Source organism: Mesoplodon densirostris, chromosome 15, assembly GCF_025265405.1.
Source record: "Mesoplodon densirostris isolate mMesDen1 chromosome 15, mMesDen1 primary haplotype, whole genome shotgun sequence".
Taxonomy (NCBI): Eukaryota; Metazoa; Chordata; class Mammalia; order Artiodactyla; family Ziphiidae; genus Mesoplodon; species Mesoplodon densirostris.
The window spans coordinates 63,150,912-63,163,421 of record NC_082675.1 but is presented as its reverse complement, the minus strand read 5'-3'; the positions used below and the strand labels follow the sequence as shown (position 1 = coordinate 63,163,421).

Here is a 12,510-nt window from a genome sequence, read left to right as displayed (position 1 = left end):
AAGTTATTTTTTGCCCTTTGTCCACTTTCATCACTACAAGTTTTACAAAATATTCCTGAACTTTGTTTTTACAAACCAAAATTTTACCTGTTCCTACACCTAATTTCCAGTAGGACTGTCATATGTATCCATGACTCATCTTGAAAAGAAAGTAGAATATTAGAGAAAGGGATTGCTGGCCATATAATACTTGCAAGCTGTTTTAGGAGATGACTGTTATAACCCATACTCATATGCCCCACCCAAATTAAGGTTTTGTGTAAACCAGGATTTGGTGGATGAAGTTGAAAGGTCCTTCTCAGTACAGCCGCAAGTGAAGGCAACGTTAATAGTCTCCACTATCACAAAATACCCAACATCCCCCCACCCCCGCCAAATTCTCTACATATCACAAAAATCTCAATATCACCAAAAAATCGGTAGGAGGAACAAAAGTCCCGCCCTGATTTCATTGGGTTGGTATAGAAAGTTATTTTCATCATTTCCATTTTACTTCAAATGAAAAAGTAAACTCCCTTCTGTCATGAAACTAGTTGCTTGTAGAGGAAAAATTGAGCCCTAGCCCACTCTCGAATGAGACTTTTGATTCTGGACCATTCTTCTCAGGATTGGCAACCACTCTATTCGAATTTGTGCTTGTTATACTTTTTTAAAAAAATGTTTCCTTTAATTAATTTATTTATTTATATTAATTAATTAATTTTTGGCTGCGTTGGATCATCGTTGCTGCAGGCGGGCTTTCTTTGGTTGAGGTGAGTGGGGGCTACTCTTTATTGTCATGCGCGGGTTTCTCACTGCAGTAGTTTCTCTTGTTGCGGAACACGGGCTCTAGGCACGTGGGCTTCAGTATTTGCAGCACGCCGGCTCAGTAGTTGTGGCTCGTGGGCTCTACAGCACAGGATCGGTAGTTATGGTGCAGGGGCTTAGTTGTTCCGTGGCATGTGGGATCTTCTCAGACCAGGGCTGGAATCCATATCTCCTGCATTGGCAGGTAGATTCTTAACCACTGAGCCACCAGGGAGGTCCCCATGCTCGTTATACTTTTTAAACAATTTGCTCTAATTCACAAACAGGATTCTTTTAGATCGAATCTAAAAGAACTGCGATTCTCAAATTTGAGTGCTTATCAGATCATCTAGAATGGTGTGGATGCTTTTCAAAGATTCAGATTGCCCCCAATTTTTGACTCAGAGGGTCTGGAGTGTTAGCCAGCGATCTGCGGATTAATCCGCGTTAATTCTCCCAGCCGGAAACGCTCTGCTGCCAAACCGCCCAGTTGAAATAACTGTTTACTGCACCTACATCACCAAGGTTTAATAGCTGTAGCTTCGGACCCGCCACAATCAACCCCCGTGACGGTCAAGCTAGCCGCGCCCCAGGACGGGGTGACACCAGCATCATTTCCCTGCCGGGATGCGGTCTGGTAACTGCTTCTTGGCCGGTTCCGCTACCCATGTGGTCGCCCAGGGCAACCATAAGGTCGACGCGAAAGATAAAAGTAAATGGGTAACCAATGCCTGGGCCGAAGCTGGCAAAGGTCTAATTAGTCATTTGGAGGTTCAAATCTAAAAACGATACTTAAAAAAAGTAATTACCGGCAGATTCGCGTCCGGGGGAGGGGCGGTACTTCCGGGTCACGTGTGCCGGCGCCTTGACCTTCCTCGCAGCTCGGCCATTTTGTCCCAGTCAGTCCAGAGGCTGCGGCTGCAGAGGAAGCACCTGAGGAAGAACAGCGAAGATGCTATCCGTGCGCGTCGCCGCGGCCGTGGCCCGCGCCCTCCCTCGGCGGGCCGGGCTGGTGAGCGCGGGGTGCCGGCGGCAGGGAGGGGGCTCGGCGGCAGTAGGTGGTGATGCATGGGCTCGGCCGCTCTTTCTGCGCGGAGGGTGAGGGGCTGTGGTAGGCGGCGCCATCTTGCTCCGCTGGCCACTCGGGCTGTCCTGGGCTGGCGGCGGAAGGGCCCTTTGGTCGCCCCGTGCGGGAGGGTGCAGAGCGCTGCAGGGGAGACAGTGACATTCGTGTTGTCCAGAGATGGCACCTCCGGAGGATTCCAGTCTTTGTCTGAGAGAGGCCTTGAGTGAAGGTCAGGACTGGGGCGCTAGTTTTCCGAGGCCTGCTGCGAAACGGCGAGGTTCGGTCCCGCTGCTTCTCCGGGACTTCCTCGCTGAAGGTCAGAGCATTGTTGTCAGGCCTGGTTGAAGCGAGCGTGGGGAGCCTGACATTGTATTGAAGGTCAGCAGGCCCCAGCCTTCCACCTCTTCCCCGAGGTCGGTTCAGAGGAAATCAATAAATGAAGGTGGCTTTCTGAATGCTTCAGTAGGCGGTCTCTTAGTGCTGAATAGTGAAACGATCATGAAAACACCGTACAGGTGCAAATATGCATTTCACTGCGGCCGATACCTTGACACCAGAGGAGCTGGCTTCTAAATTGTCCCAGTCTGGCAGATTTTTCTTTGTGATGCTTTGACGTGTTTTAAGATTTCGTCCTTGAGGAATCGTTAGTGTTTGAGAAATCAAGTAAAATAAAATAGAACATAGGTTGGAAAAGACCTGTGGAGGTCAGTGCCCTTCATTACTAATACCATTTGGAGTTAAGGACATAACCTTTAGGTCCTGTGTAAACACTTTTACTTGTTCTTTCATCTTAAGAGTAATCTCAGTTTGGGAGGTGAAATAAATATATTGGTCATTTTACTACCCTAACAACCTTTGGTAGCGTTTTGGATTTCTGTTAGCAAAAAAAAAAAAAAAAAAGCATTTTTAATGATTTTCATCCAGGTCCTATAGAAGGGAGTGTCTTCAGAATTGACATTGACCAACCACAGTGTTACAACTTGAAGGAGGAGGGGTCCAGATTACTGCAAGCTTTGTTGAAGGCATTTTTTTTTTAAGTGCATGTGCCATATCTCTTAGTTTCTAATCAAGCTCTAACATTTACAGACTTTTTATTTTTAAGATTAAAATAGAAAATCTATTGAGATTTGCCCCTTTTAGGAAGCAGTTTATCAAATTGAGAATTTCCACAACTCAATTGAAATATGTCTAAAGTCAAAATAATATTATCTGATGCCTTTAAAAAGAAAGATATTTTGTTAGCTGTTGCTTTTTAAAATATGCTATGCCTTTTTTAGCATATTTATCGGGTACCAGGAGCTGCATAATAAATTTTCACATAGATCAAAAGTGCTTTCTCAAGTGGTTAATATTTACGCTGATAATTTGATCAAGCCAAGCCTGCGTTTGTTTAAGCTTGCTAGTTTTATAAAGGCTTTTTTTTAAACCAGATTTTTAAAAAAAATCCTTGCACTAGGTCTCCAAAAATGCTTTGGGGTCATCCTTCATTGCTGTAAGGAACTTCCATGCCTCTAACTCTCGTCTTCAGAAGACTGGTAAGTTGTTAATTCTGTGTCTACACCACACTTACTACCTTGCTATTAAATGAAAAATGAAGTTACGTAGGTCACATACCTACTGTGGATGTTTTGGGTTTTTTCCATTAGTTTTTTCTTTCAATTTTAGTTACTATGGAATCTCTTAACCCGTAATGAGCCATTTAGCCCTTAGTAGGTTCTCTTGTTCTAGTGAAATGAACTATAATTATGTATTTTTCTTTTGATGTTAGTTCTCATAATGAATGCCCCTTTGGTGGAAACAAAGTATATATCAGGTGGTGGGCACCGTTTCTGATCTATGAATCTTTTCCTCTCCTAAAAAACACTGAAAAACAGGTAATTTTTACCTCTATGTTTTTCAAAGACAATAATTAGTAACCTATACCTGGCAGTCTGAATTTGCACATTGTAAATGCAATAGAGAAGTGAGGAGGTAAGCTTAGGAAGATGCTGTAGGTTGGGGAATTTCTTTTGAGTTGTGCATTAGGGCTTCTGAAATAAAGTTAGGTATTTCCCATATGCTGAGATGAAGAATAGTACCTGCGTCCTTTTAAAGGAAAAGTTACAGCTTTTCCCCACTATTTGAAAGTGGAACATTCTAATGAAACCTTTCCTTAGCTGAAATGGCTAAGGAAAGAAGCGATTACCCTTTTTTGTAAAAGTGAAATGACATAAATGGAACTTCGGAAAAGAGGGGGCCACCTGTACTTACACTTTGTTAAACAGTTGCCTTTTTTCTGGCTGCAAGGCTTGCGGGAACTTGAGTCAAGACCAGGGATTGAGCCTGCGCCTTCAGCAGTGAAAGCACAGAGTCCTAACCACTGGATCGCCAGAGAATTCCCAAATAGTTGCTTTTTTTTTTTTTTGCGGTACGCGGGCCTCTCACTACTGTGGCCTCTCCCGTTGCGGAGCGCAGGCTCAGTGGCCATGACTCACGGGCCCAGCTGCTCCGCGGCATGTGGGATCTTCCCGGACCGGGGCATGAACCCGTGTCCCCTGAGTCGGCAGGCGGACTCTCAACCGCTGCGCCACCAGGGAAGACCCAAAGAGTTGCTTTTTAAAATACACTGCATTTTAAAAATATGCTTTTTACAGAGTTTAGTCTGAGTTATATTCAAGTTTTAACATAAATACAGATTTCCTAGAGATTAAACCAAAGAATTTTGTCTCCTGAAGTTTTCTCTCAGTCACTTGGATTCATTTTCATAGTGGTAGGTATCAAGCTTTTTTGAATAAAATGTTGGACATTATGTTTTAGAATGCAATTTGATGATTATGATCACAACTCTAGTTTATATATTGTTAGGGAAATGAGTTTCGCAAAGGTCCTTGGACCAGGCTGTTTTTGTAATGGAATTGTCCTCTCTTAATAGGCACTGCTGAGGTGTCCTCTATTCTTGAAGAGCGTATTCTTGGAGCTGATACCTCTGTTGACCTTGAAGAGACTGGGCGTGTTTTAAGTATTGGTGATGGTATTGCCCGTGTACACGGGCTGAGAAATGTTCAAGCAGAAGAAATGGTAGAGTTTTCTTCAGGTTTAAAGGTGAATTATAAAATAAGATTTTGATGTTTTAGCATTGGTGTCTCCTCAGTTATTCATTTAGTAATTCAGAGATTGTGTCAGATTTTTTTTTTTAACTTTGAATCTGAATCTGCTTCCCTGTTTGTTTGTCATTATTATAGATTGTGAAAAAAATAAATTTTTTGTTAATCAAACTTTTTACCCTAGGGACTGATTTACACATAAGTTGTAACCATTAGCATTGAAATATAAAACTGAGTAAATCTTCACCCAGATTTTGAGAAGTTAAAGTCTGGTTGTAGCTGTTAAGATCATCCTATACGAAAGCATTTGATAACTTTAATTAAATTCATTTCCATTGGAAAGTTGAAAGCCACTGACTTCGTATTTCTAGTAAGAGTGGATCTATTGTTGAGAAGTGAGCTAGTGATGTAGCTATCAGAAGCTCTCTAATAATACAAGTCTACTTTTTTCTATTAGATTGAGCTTAGTTGGGCAGTAGGGTGAGAAAAGTTGTAGGAGTCATGGGTTCTCTGATGAAAGCAGAGCATGATATCCAGGTGGACCAGGAGCAGTAGAATTATCCACTAATCACACAGGGGGAAAGATCTTGGTCTTCTTGCTAGTGTCCTGTGTGGAAAAAGAGCCTGTTGGTGTGGAAGACTAATTATGGAGCCGAAAGTTTTATCAGTAGCTCTCAGACCTTGGCTAAAAATTTAACTTCTCATTTATAGTGTATATATCTCTTTGAGAGGTTAGGCTGAAATAGATGAACTGAATTTCCTTTTAGCTTTTTTTTGGGGGGGGTGGGCTGTGTTGGGTCTTCGTTGCTGCACATCACATGGGCTTTCTCTAGTTGTGGTGAGCAGGAGCTACTCTTCATTGCAGTGCACTGGCTTCTTATTGCAGTGGCTTCTCTTGTTGCAGAGTACAGACTCTAGCTGCGTGGGCCTAGTAGTTGTGGCTCGCAAGCTCAGTAGTTATGGCACACAGGCTTAGTTGCTCCGCAGCATGTGGGATCTTCCCAGACCAGGTCTCAAACCCGTGTCCCCTGTACTGGCAGGCGGATTCCTAACCACTGTGCCACCAGGGAAGTCCCAACAGGGCAATTATTAATTTAAATTTTAAATAGCCACATGTGATTAGTGACTACTCTGTTGAATATCAGATATTCAGACTAAAGATTTTGTACATGCGTTGATATTCCATGATATTCCTCTGTATTTACTGTAAGTAATTCTCCAGAGCTTCATTTATTGACCAGAGTCAGTTCCTGGACTAGCCTTTTTGCTTTGGTTATGATTTAGGGACCTAAAGTCTTACCATTTTGAAATATGATTGTATTGATGAGGGGTGACCCAGCACTGTCATATTATATAGATTTGTTCTTGATTAAGTAGCTTTTTTTTTTTTTTTTTTTTTTTTTTTGCGGTACGCGGGCCTCTCACTGTTGTGGCCTCTCCCGTTGCGGAGCACAGGCTCCGGACGCGCAGGCTCAGCGGCCATGGCTCACGGGCCCAGCCGCTCCGCGGCATGTGGGATCTTCCCGGACCGGGGCATGAACCCGTGTCCCCTGCATCGGCAGGCGGACTCCCAACCACTGCGCCACCAGGGAAGCCCGATTAAGTAGCTTTTAATTTAACTTTTTAGTAACCTGTTGGGTACAGGTTCTGACTAGATAGTTTTTTAAAATTGTTCATGGAGTTCTCACAGATGTGAATCAAGCATGTCTTAAAATTCCCAGTTGAGGGCTTCCCTGTGGGCGCAGTGGTTGGGAGTCCGCCTGCCGATGCAGGGGACACGGGTTCGTGCCCCGGTCCGGGAAGATCCCACATGCCGCGGAGCGGCTGGGCCCGTGAGCCATGGCCGCTGAGCCTGCGCGTCCAGAGCCTGTGCTCTGCAACGGGAGAGGCCACAAAAGTGAGAGGCCCGCGTACCGCAAAAAAAAAAAAAAAAAAAAAAAAAAAATTCCCAGTTGACCTTGATAGCTTTATTTCATACTGGCACCCAGTTCAAAAACCATAGTCAAAGGAAATGCAGTAGAAAAAGCTTAAACTGTTCAATTTCTTTGCTTCTTTTAGTTCTTAGAGGATGTGATAAGGTGCTTCTTAGGCTTATAATTCTAACCTATGATTATTCAAGGGAACATGTTGCTGTTTTAGAAGTCTTAACTAAGGACGATTGTTCATTGGAAAGATACGAGTAAACCAGACCTGAAAAGTCAATATTACTTTTTCCCTCTATTTTCATATGTAGTGTAGATATATGGGAAGAAGTGCCACTCAAGCTTCATGGATATTCAATTGTGTCTTTTGTGTAGGGTATGTCTCTGAACTTGGAACCTGACAATGTTGGTGTTGTCGTGTTTGGAAATGATAAACTAATTAAGGAAGGAGATATTGTGAAGAGAACTGGGGCTATTGTGGATGTTCCAGTCGGCGAGGTGCTGTTGGGGCGTGTAGTAGATGCTCTTGGTAATGCCATTGATGGAAAGGTAGGTTTAACACTTATTAGATGTGGTTGTAGCTTCTAACAGAGAGCCAAACTGATTGTTCTGGGGTTTCTTTTTATCGTTTAACAGGGTCCAATTGGTTCCAAGACCCGAAGGCGAGTTGGTCTGAAAGCCCCTGGGATCATTCCTCGAATATCTGTGCGGGAACCAATGCAGACTGGCATTAAGGCTGTGGACAGCTTGGTGCCGATTGGTCGTGGTCAACGTGAGCTGATTATTGGTGACCGACAGACTGGGTAAAGACTTGATAGTTTGTTGAAAAGTTCTAACTAAAATTTGCTCTGTGGAAAGATTAGTTTTAGGCTTGGAATGGTAAATACTTTAGATATCCAGGAGAGAGTAGAATGTGATATGAGGAGGAAGAGGAAGAGGAGTGAAATTTAAGTTGGGGGATCCTTTGAAGTATTTAGTAAGATTTATGTTTATTTTCTCTTTTTAAAGCAAAACGTCAATTGCTATTGACACAATTATTAACCAGAAACGATTCAATGATGGAACTGATGAAAAGAAGAAGCTATACTGTATCTACGTTGCTATTGGTCAAAAGAGATCCACTGTTGCCCAGTTGGTGAAGAGACTTACAGATGCAGGTATTAAGGAACTGTAGTGTCATTGCTGTTATCTTGGATGCTGCTAATCTTAGGATAGCTTATGCTTAATGTAGGCTGATTTTAATTACTCCCTAATGAGCTGAAGTTTCTAATATAAATCAATACAAAAGTAATAAGTAAAAACCTAGTATAAAACAGCAGCTAACTTTTAAGGTTCTGTCAGTTTCTTTAAAGTAGAAGCTATTTGGATAATTTTAATAGTAAATCACAGTAGTAAAGCACTTAGATAATTTTTATTCTCGTCTCTAAAATCACAATATTGATAACCATATAAAACTTAAAATTTATTTTCTTCTCAGATGCCATGAAGTACACCATTGTGGTTTCAGCTACTGCTTCGGATGCTGCCCCACTTCAGTACCTGGCTCCTTATTCTGGATGTTCTATGGGAGAATATTTTAGGGATAATGGCAAGCATGCTTTGATCATTTATGACGACTTATCCAAACAGGTCAAATGAAATGTATTTTTAGACTCTGTATGTTGGTGCCCCAGTGGTAGTTGACAATTGTAGCTTCTGTCTAATAGGTGAACTTCACAACCCTTTTCTATACCATAGGCTGTTGCTTATCGTCAGATGTCTCTGCTGCTCCGCCGACCCCCTGGTCGTGAGGCCTATCCTGGTGATGTGTTCTACCTACACTCCCGTCTGCTAGAGAGAGCAGCCAAAATGAATGATGCTTTTGGTGGTGGCTCCCTGACTGCTTTACCAGTCATAGAAACACAAGCTGGTGATGTGTCTGCTTACATTCCAACGAATGTCATTTCCATCACTGATGGACAGGTATTGATTTTATGATTAAATAAGTGTGAAAGCTTCGGATGATTTGAAGGCATTGGTTGAGATTAGTAGTTTTGAATTTGTTAAATTTGTTAATTTGTCAAATGCTTTTTACTTTTCATTATGGAAAATCTCAAACGTAAAGAGAATAGTATAATGAAACCCCACATATCCCACCCATTTATCAATTCGTGGTATAGTGTACTTCATTCTTTCTTTCTTTTTACCCACTATTCTCTTCCCTGTATAATTTTGAAGCAAATCCTGGAGAGATCACACCACTTCACTTGTATAAGTTTCAATATAAATATGATACCTGTTCTTTTCTCATCTCACTCACATTTCCTAATCTCAGCAATAGAATATGCAGGTTGATTGGGTTGTGAAAGATTTGAGGAGCTCTTTACCATAAGAAGACATTTAGTATTCTTCCTGGCTTCAGCTTTCGCTACAATGACTTAATTTTGAAAATAGTTGATTTCTTTAGGCCTGCTAATAAGCGTGAGTATTTTCCTTACATTTAGATTTTCTTGGAAACAGAATTGTTCTACAAAGGTATCCGTCCTGCCATTAACGTTGGTTTGTCTGTATCCCGTGTTGGATCTGCTGCCCAAACCAGGGCCATGAAACAGGTAATTTGCATCACTTTGTCATTAGGTTAAAAATCAAAGTGTATGGTGGTCTGTGTCATCGAGGTAAGTATTTTTGTTTGGTGTGAATTAACCATTTCTGTATTTCAGGTGGCAGGTACCATGAAACTGGAATTGGCTCAGTATCGTGAGGTTGCTGCTTTTGCCCAGTTTGGTTCTGACCTCGATGCTGCCACTCAGCAACTCTTGAGCCGTGGTGTGCGTTTGACTGAGTTGCTGAAGCAAGGACAGTATTGTGAGTTGTACTTTCCATTTGGTCAAGTTCCTACTGTGTGTTAGGACCTGGGAATATCACATAGCTCCTTATAAGAATATGTGCTGTTAATCTTTTTTTTTTTTTTTTTTTTTTTTTGCGGTATGCGGGCCTCTCACTGCTGTGGCCTCTCCCGTCGCGGAGCACAGGCTCCGGACGCGCAGGCCCAGCGGCCACGGCTCACGGGCCCAGCCGCTCCGCGGCACATGGGATCCCCCCAGACCGGGGCACGAACCCGTATCCCCCGCATCGGCAGGCGGACTCCCAACCACCGCGCCACCAGGGAGGCCCTGCTGTTAATCTTTGATCAAAGATGTGTGTGTGTGTGTGTGTGTCTGTGTGTGTCTGTGTGTGTGTGTGTGTGTGTTACGTGGGCCTCTCACTGTTGTGGTCTCTCCCGTTGCGGAGCGCAGGCTCTGGACGCGCAGGCTCAGCGGCCATGGCTCACGGCCCCAGCCGCTCTGCGGCATATAGGATCTTCCCGGACCGGGGCACAAACCCGTGTCCCCTGCATCAGCAGGCCGACTCTCAACCACTGCGCCACCAGGGAAGCCCGATGTTGTCTTTTGAATGTGATTGATACCTGTGTTACTTAATTAAAATACAGTCCTTATCATTTGAATGTAAATGTGAGGAAAGGTGTACTAATACCCTTCTTTTGGGAGTTAAGACATAGTAGATTCCATTCCTCCCCACCATCGCCCTCTTGGCTATATGATTGTGGAATTTGGCAGATTTAAAAGAATGTTAGTGTTGGGAATTCCCTGGCAGTCTAGTGGTTAGAACTCTGCCAAGGGCCTGGGTTCGATCCCTGGTCAGGGAACTAAGGTCCTGCAAGCTGCGCGGGTGCGGCCAAAAAAAAAATGAAAAAAAAAAAAAAAGAATGTTAGTGTGTACTACTTTGCTATAAAATTTCAGCAAGTTATTTATACCCAAAAGAATATAAATGCTGCTGGATGATATACAGTGCTCATGGAATATGCTCAAAGGTTACACTTCAAGGCCTACCATTATGAGGAAAAAACTGGTTCAGGGCGGGGAGGCAGGAAGGAGTACTGATGTGGAGTTCCTACTTGTGAAAGTAGGCGATCTATAGAGACATGTTAATAATTTGTGGAAAAAGTAAGTTTCTCTGACTTCGGAAACATGGCATTTATTTGTTGAGCAACTCACTTATTTCTTTTCAGCTCCCATGGCTATTGAAGAGCAAGTGGCTGTTATCTACGCTGGTGTCAGGGGGTATCTTGATAAGCTGGAGCCCAGCAAGATCACAAAGTTTGAGAATGCTTTCTTGTCTCATGTTATCAGCCAACATCAAACCCTGTTGGGCAAAATCAGGTATGAACACAACTGATGTCTTTTGTTAAAATTCTTTTGAATTCTGTAATTAAGCTAGTCATTGAATTTTTATCCAGGTCAGAACTGATCAGCTTTTTTTTTCAAAATAGGGTTGATGGAAAGATCTCAGAAGAGTCAGATGCAAAGATGAAAGAGGTTGTAACAAACTTCTTGGCTGGGTTTGAAGCTTAAACTCCTATGGATTCACATCAAATGCCAGTTTGGTTTTGTCATTGTTTCTTCTTGTTCCATTTATAAAAGGATTATCCCAATACTGCAGATGTACAGTAATCACATTAAAATAAAGGTTCCATATTGCTTGCTGTCTTTCTATAGATTCTTTTTTTTTCTTTTTTGTGGTACGCGGGCCTCTCACTGCTGTGGCCTCTCCTGTTGCGGAGCACAGGCTCTGGACGCGCAGGCTCAGCGGCCGTGGCTCACGGGCCCAGCCGCTCCATGGCATGTGGGATCCTCCCGGACCAGGGCACGAACCGGTGTCCCCTGCATTGGCAGGCGGACTCTCAACCACTGTGCCATCAGGGAAGCCCGAATGTCTTTCACTTTGATATTTTCCTCATGATTAGACTAGGGTTATAGGTTTTTAGGTGAAAGACCACAGAGGTAAATTACCAGTCTTATGAACTGATGTCAAGGGTACATACTGTCAGTGTGAGTTATGACTGTTCATGTTAATCTTGATCACCTGCCTGAGGTTTTGTTTATCAGGCTTCTCCACTGTAAGGTTACTCTCCCCCCACCTCCTTCCATATTGTATTCTTTGGGGGGAAGTGACTACTCATAGCTTCCACTGAAGGGATGGGAAGTTTTGCTCACCTCCTTGAAGGTGGAGCATCAACATAAATTATTTGGAATTATGCACAGAAGATTTATATATCCTTTATTTATGTATTCAGTCACCTATTTATATCAGTATGAATTCCTGGTTAATTATTTTATACTTTGGGTTATAATGCAGTATTACATTTCTCTTGTTCAAATTGTTCCAGCTTTGGTCATTGTGGCCTCTTTCAGTTGGCTCCGGTGCCCCTTTGTAATGCCCTCAATTGTGTATGTGTACGTGTGGGCTTTCTGGTACTGCAAAATGCTCCATGCTTACCTTATATTGTATATTTCCTGCCCCAGCCCTAGAAACAGTCCTGGTTTTTTGGTTTTAGTTTTATAAGTGTTATATATATATATATATATATATATATACACACACACACACACACACACACACACACACATATACATATATATATATACACATACTGGATATGAGTTCTTTGTAGGATAAATGTATTATAAATTTCATCTCCTATTCTTTAGCTTGCTTTTCACTCTTAAATGGTGGCTTTTGATGAGAAAGCCCCACATGCAGTAGGTTGTTTTTTGTGACAGTGAATATCAAAGTTTTTCCACCTTTAAACTACTTTGACCAGGAACAGATCCT

General features: G+C 42.6%; 1 protein-coding gene across 1 annotated transcript; it reads left to right on the top strand.

Moving 5' to 3' along the window:
* Positions 1–1,665: 1,665 nt before the first annotated feature.
* On the top strand, positions 1,666–11,380 carry ATP5F1A (ATP synthase F1 subunit alpha). The gene is made up of 12 exons (XM_060119023.1): positions 1,666–1,798; positions 3,309–3,387; positions 4,764–4,933; positions 7,233–7,406; positions 7,494–7,660; positions 7,866–8,014; positions 8,335–8,486; positions 8,595–8,819; positions 9,341–9,448; positions 9,557–9,701; positions 10,907–11,057; positions 11,168–11,380. Exons 1-12 carry the CDS (start codon positions 1,739–1,741, stop codon positions 11,247–11,249), a joined length of 1,662 nt encoding a protein of 553 aa, XP_059975006.1. The 5' UTR covers positions 1,666–1,738; the 3' UTR covers positions 11,250–11,380.
* The last annotated feature ends 1,130 nt before the right edge of the window (positions 11,381–12,510 follow it).

Coding starts and splice junctions, on each gene's coding strand:
- ATP5F1A (XM_060119023.1), top strand. CDS start 1,739: ATGCTATCCGTGCGCGTCGCCGCGGCCGTGGCCCGCGCCCTCCCTCGG. Junction 3,388..4,763: donor CTCTCGTCTTCAGAAGACTG/GTAAGTTGTTAA, acceptor CTCTCTTAATAG/GCACTGCTGAGGTGTCCTCT. Junction 7,661..7,865: donor ATTGGTGACCGACAGACTGG/GTAAAGACTTGA, acceptor CTCTTTTTAAAG/CAAAACGTCAATTGCTATTG.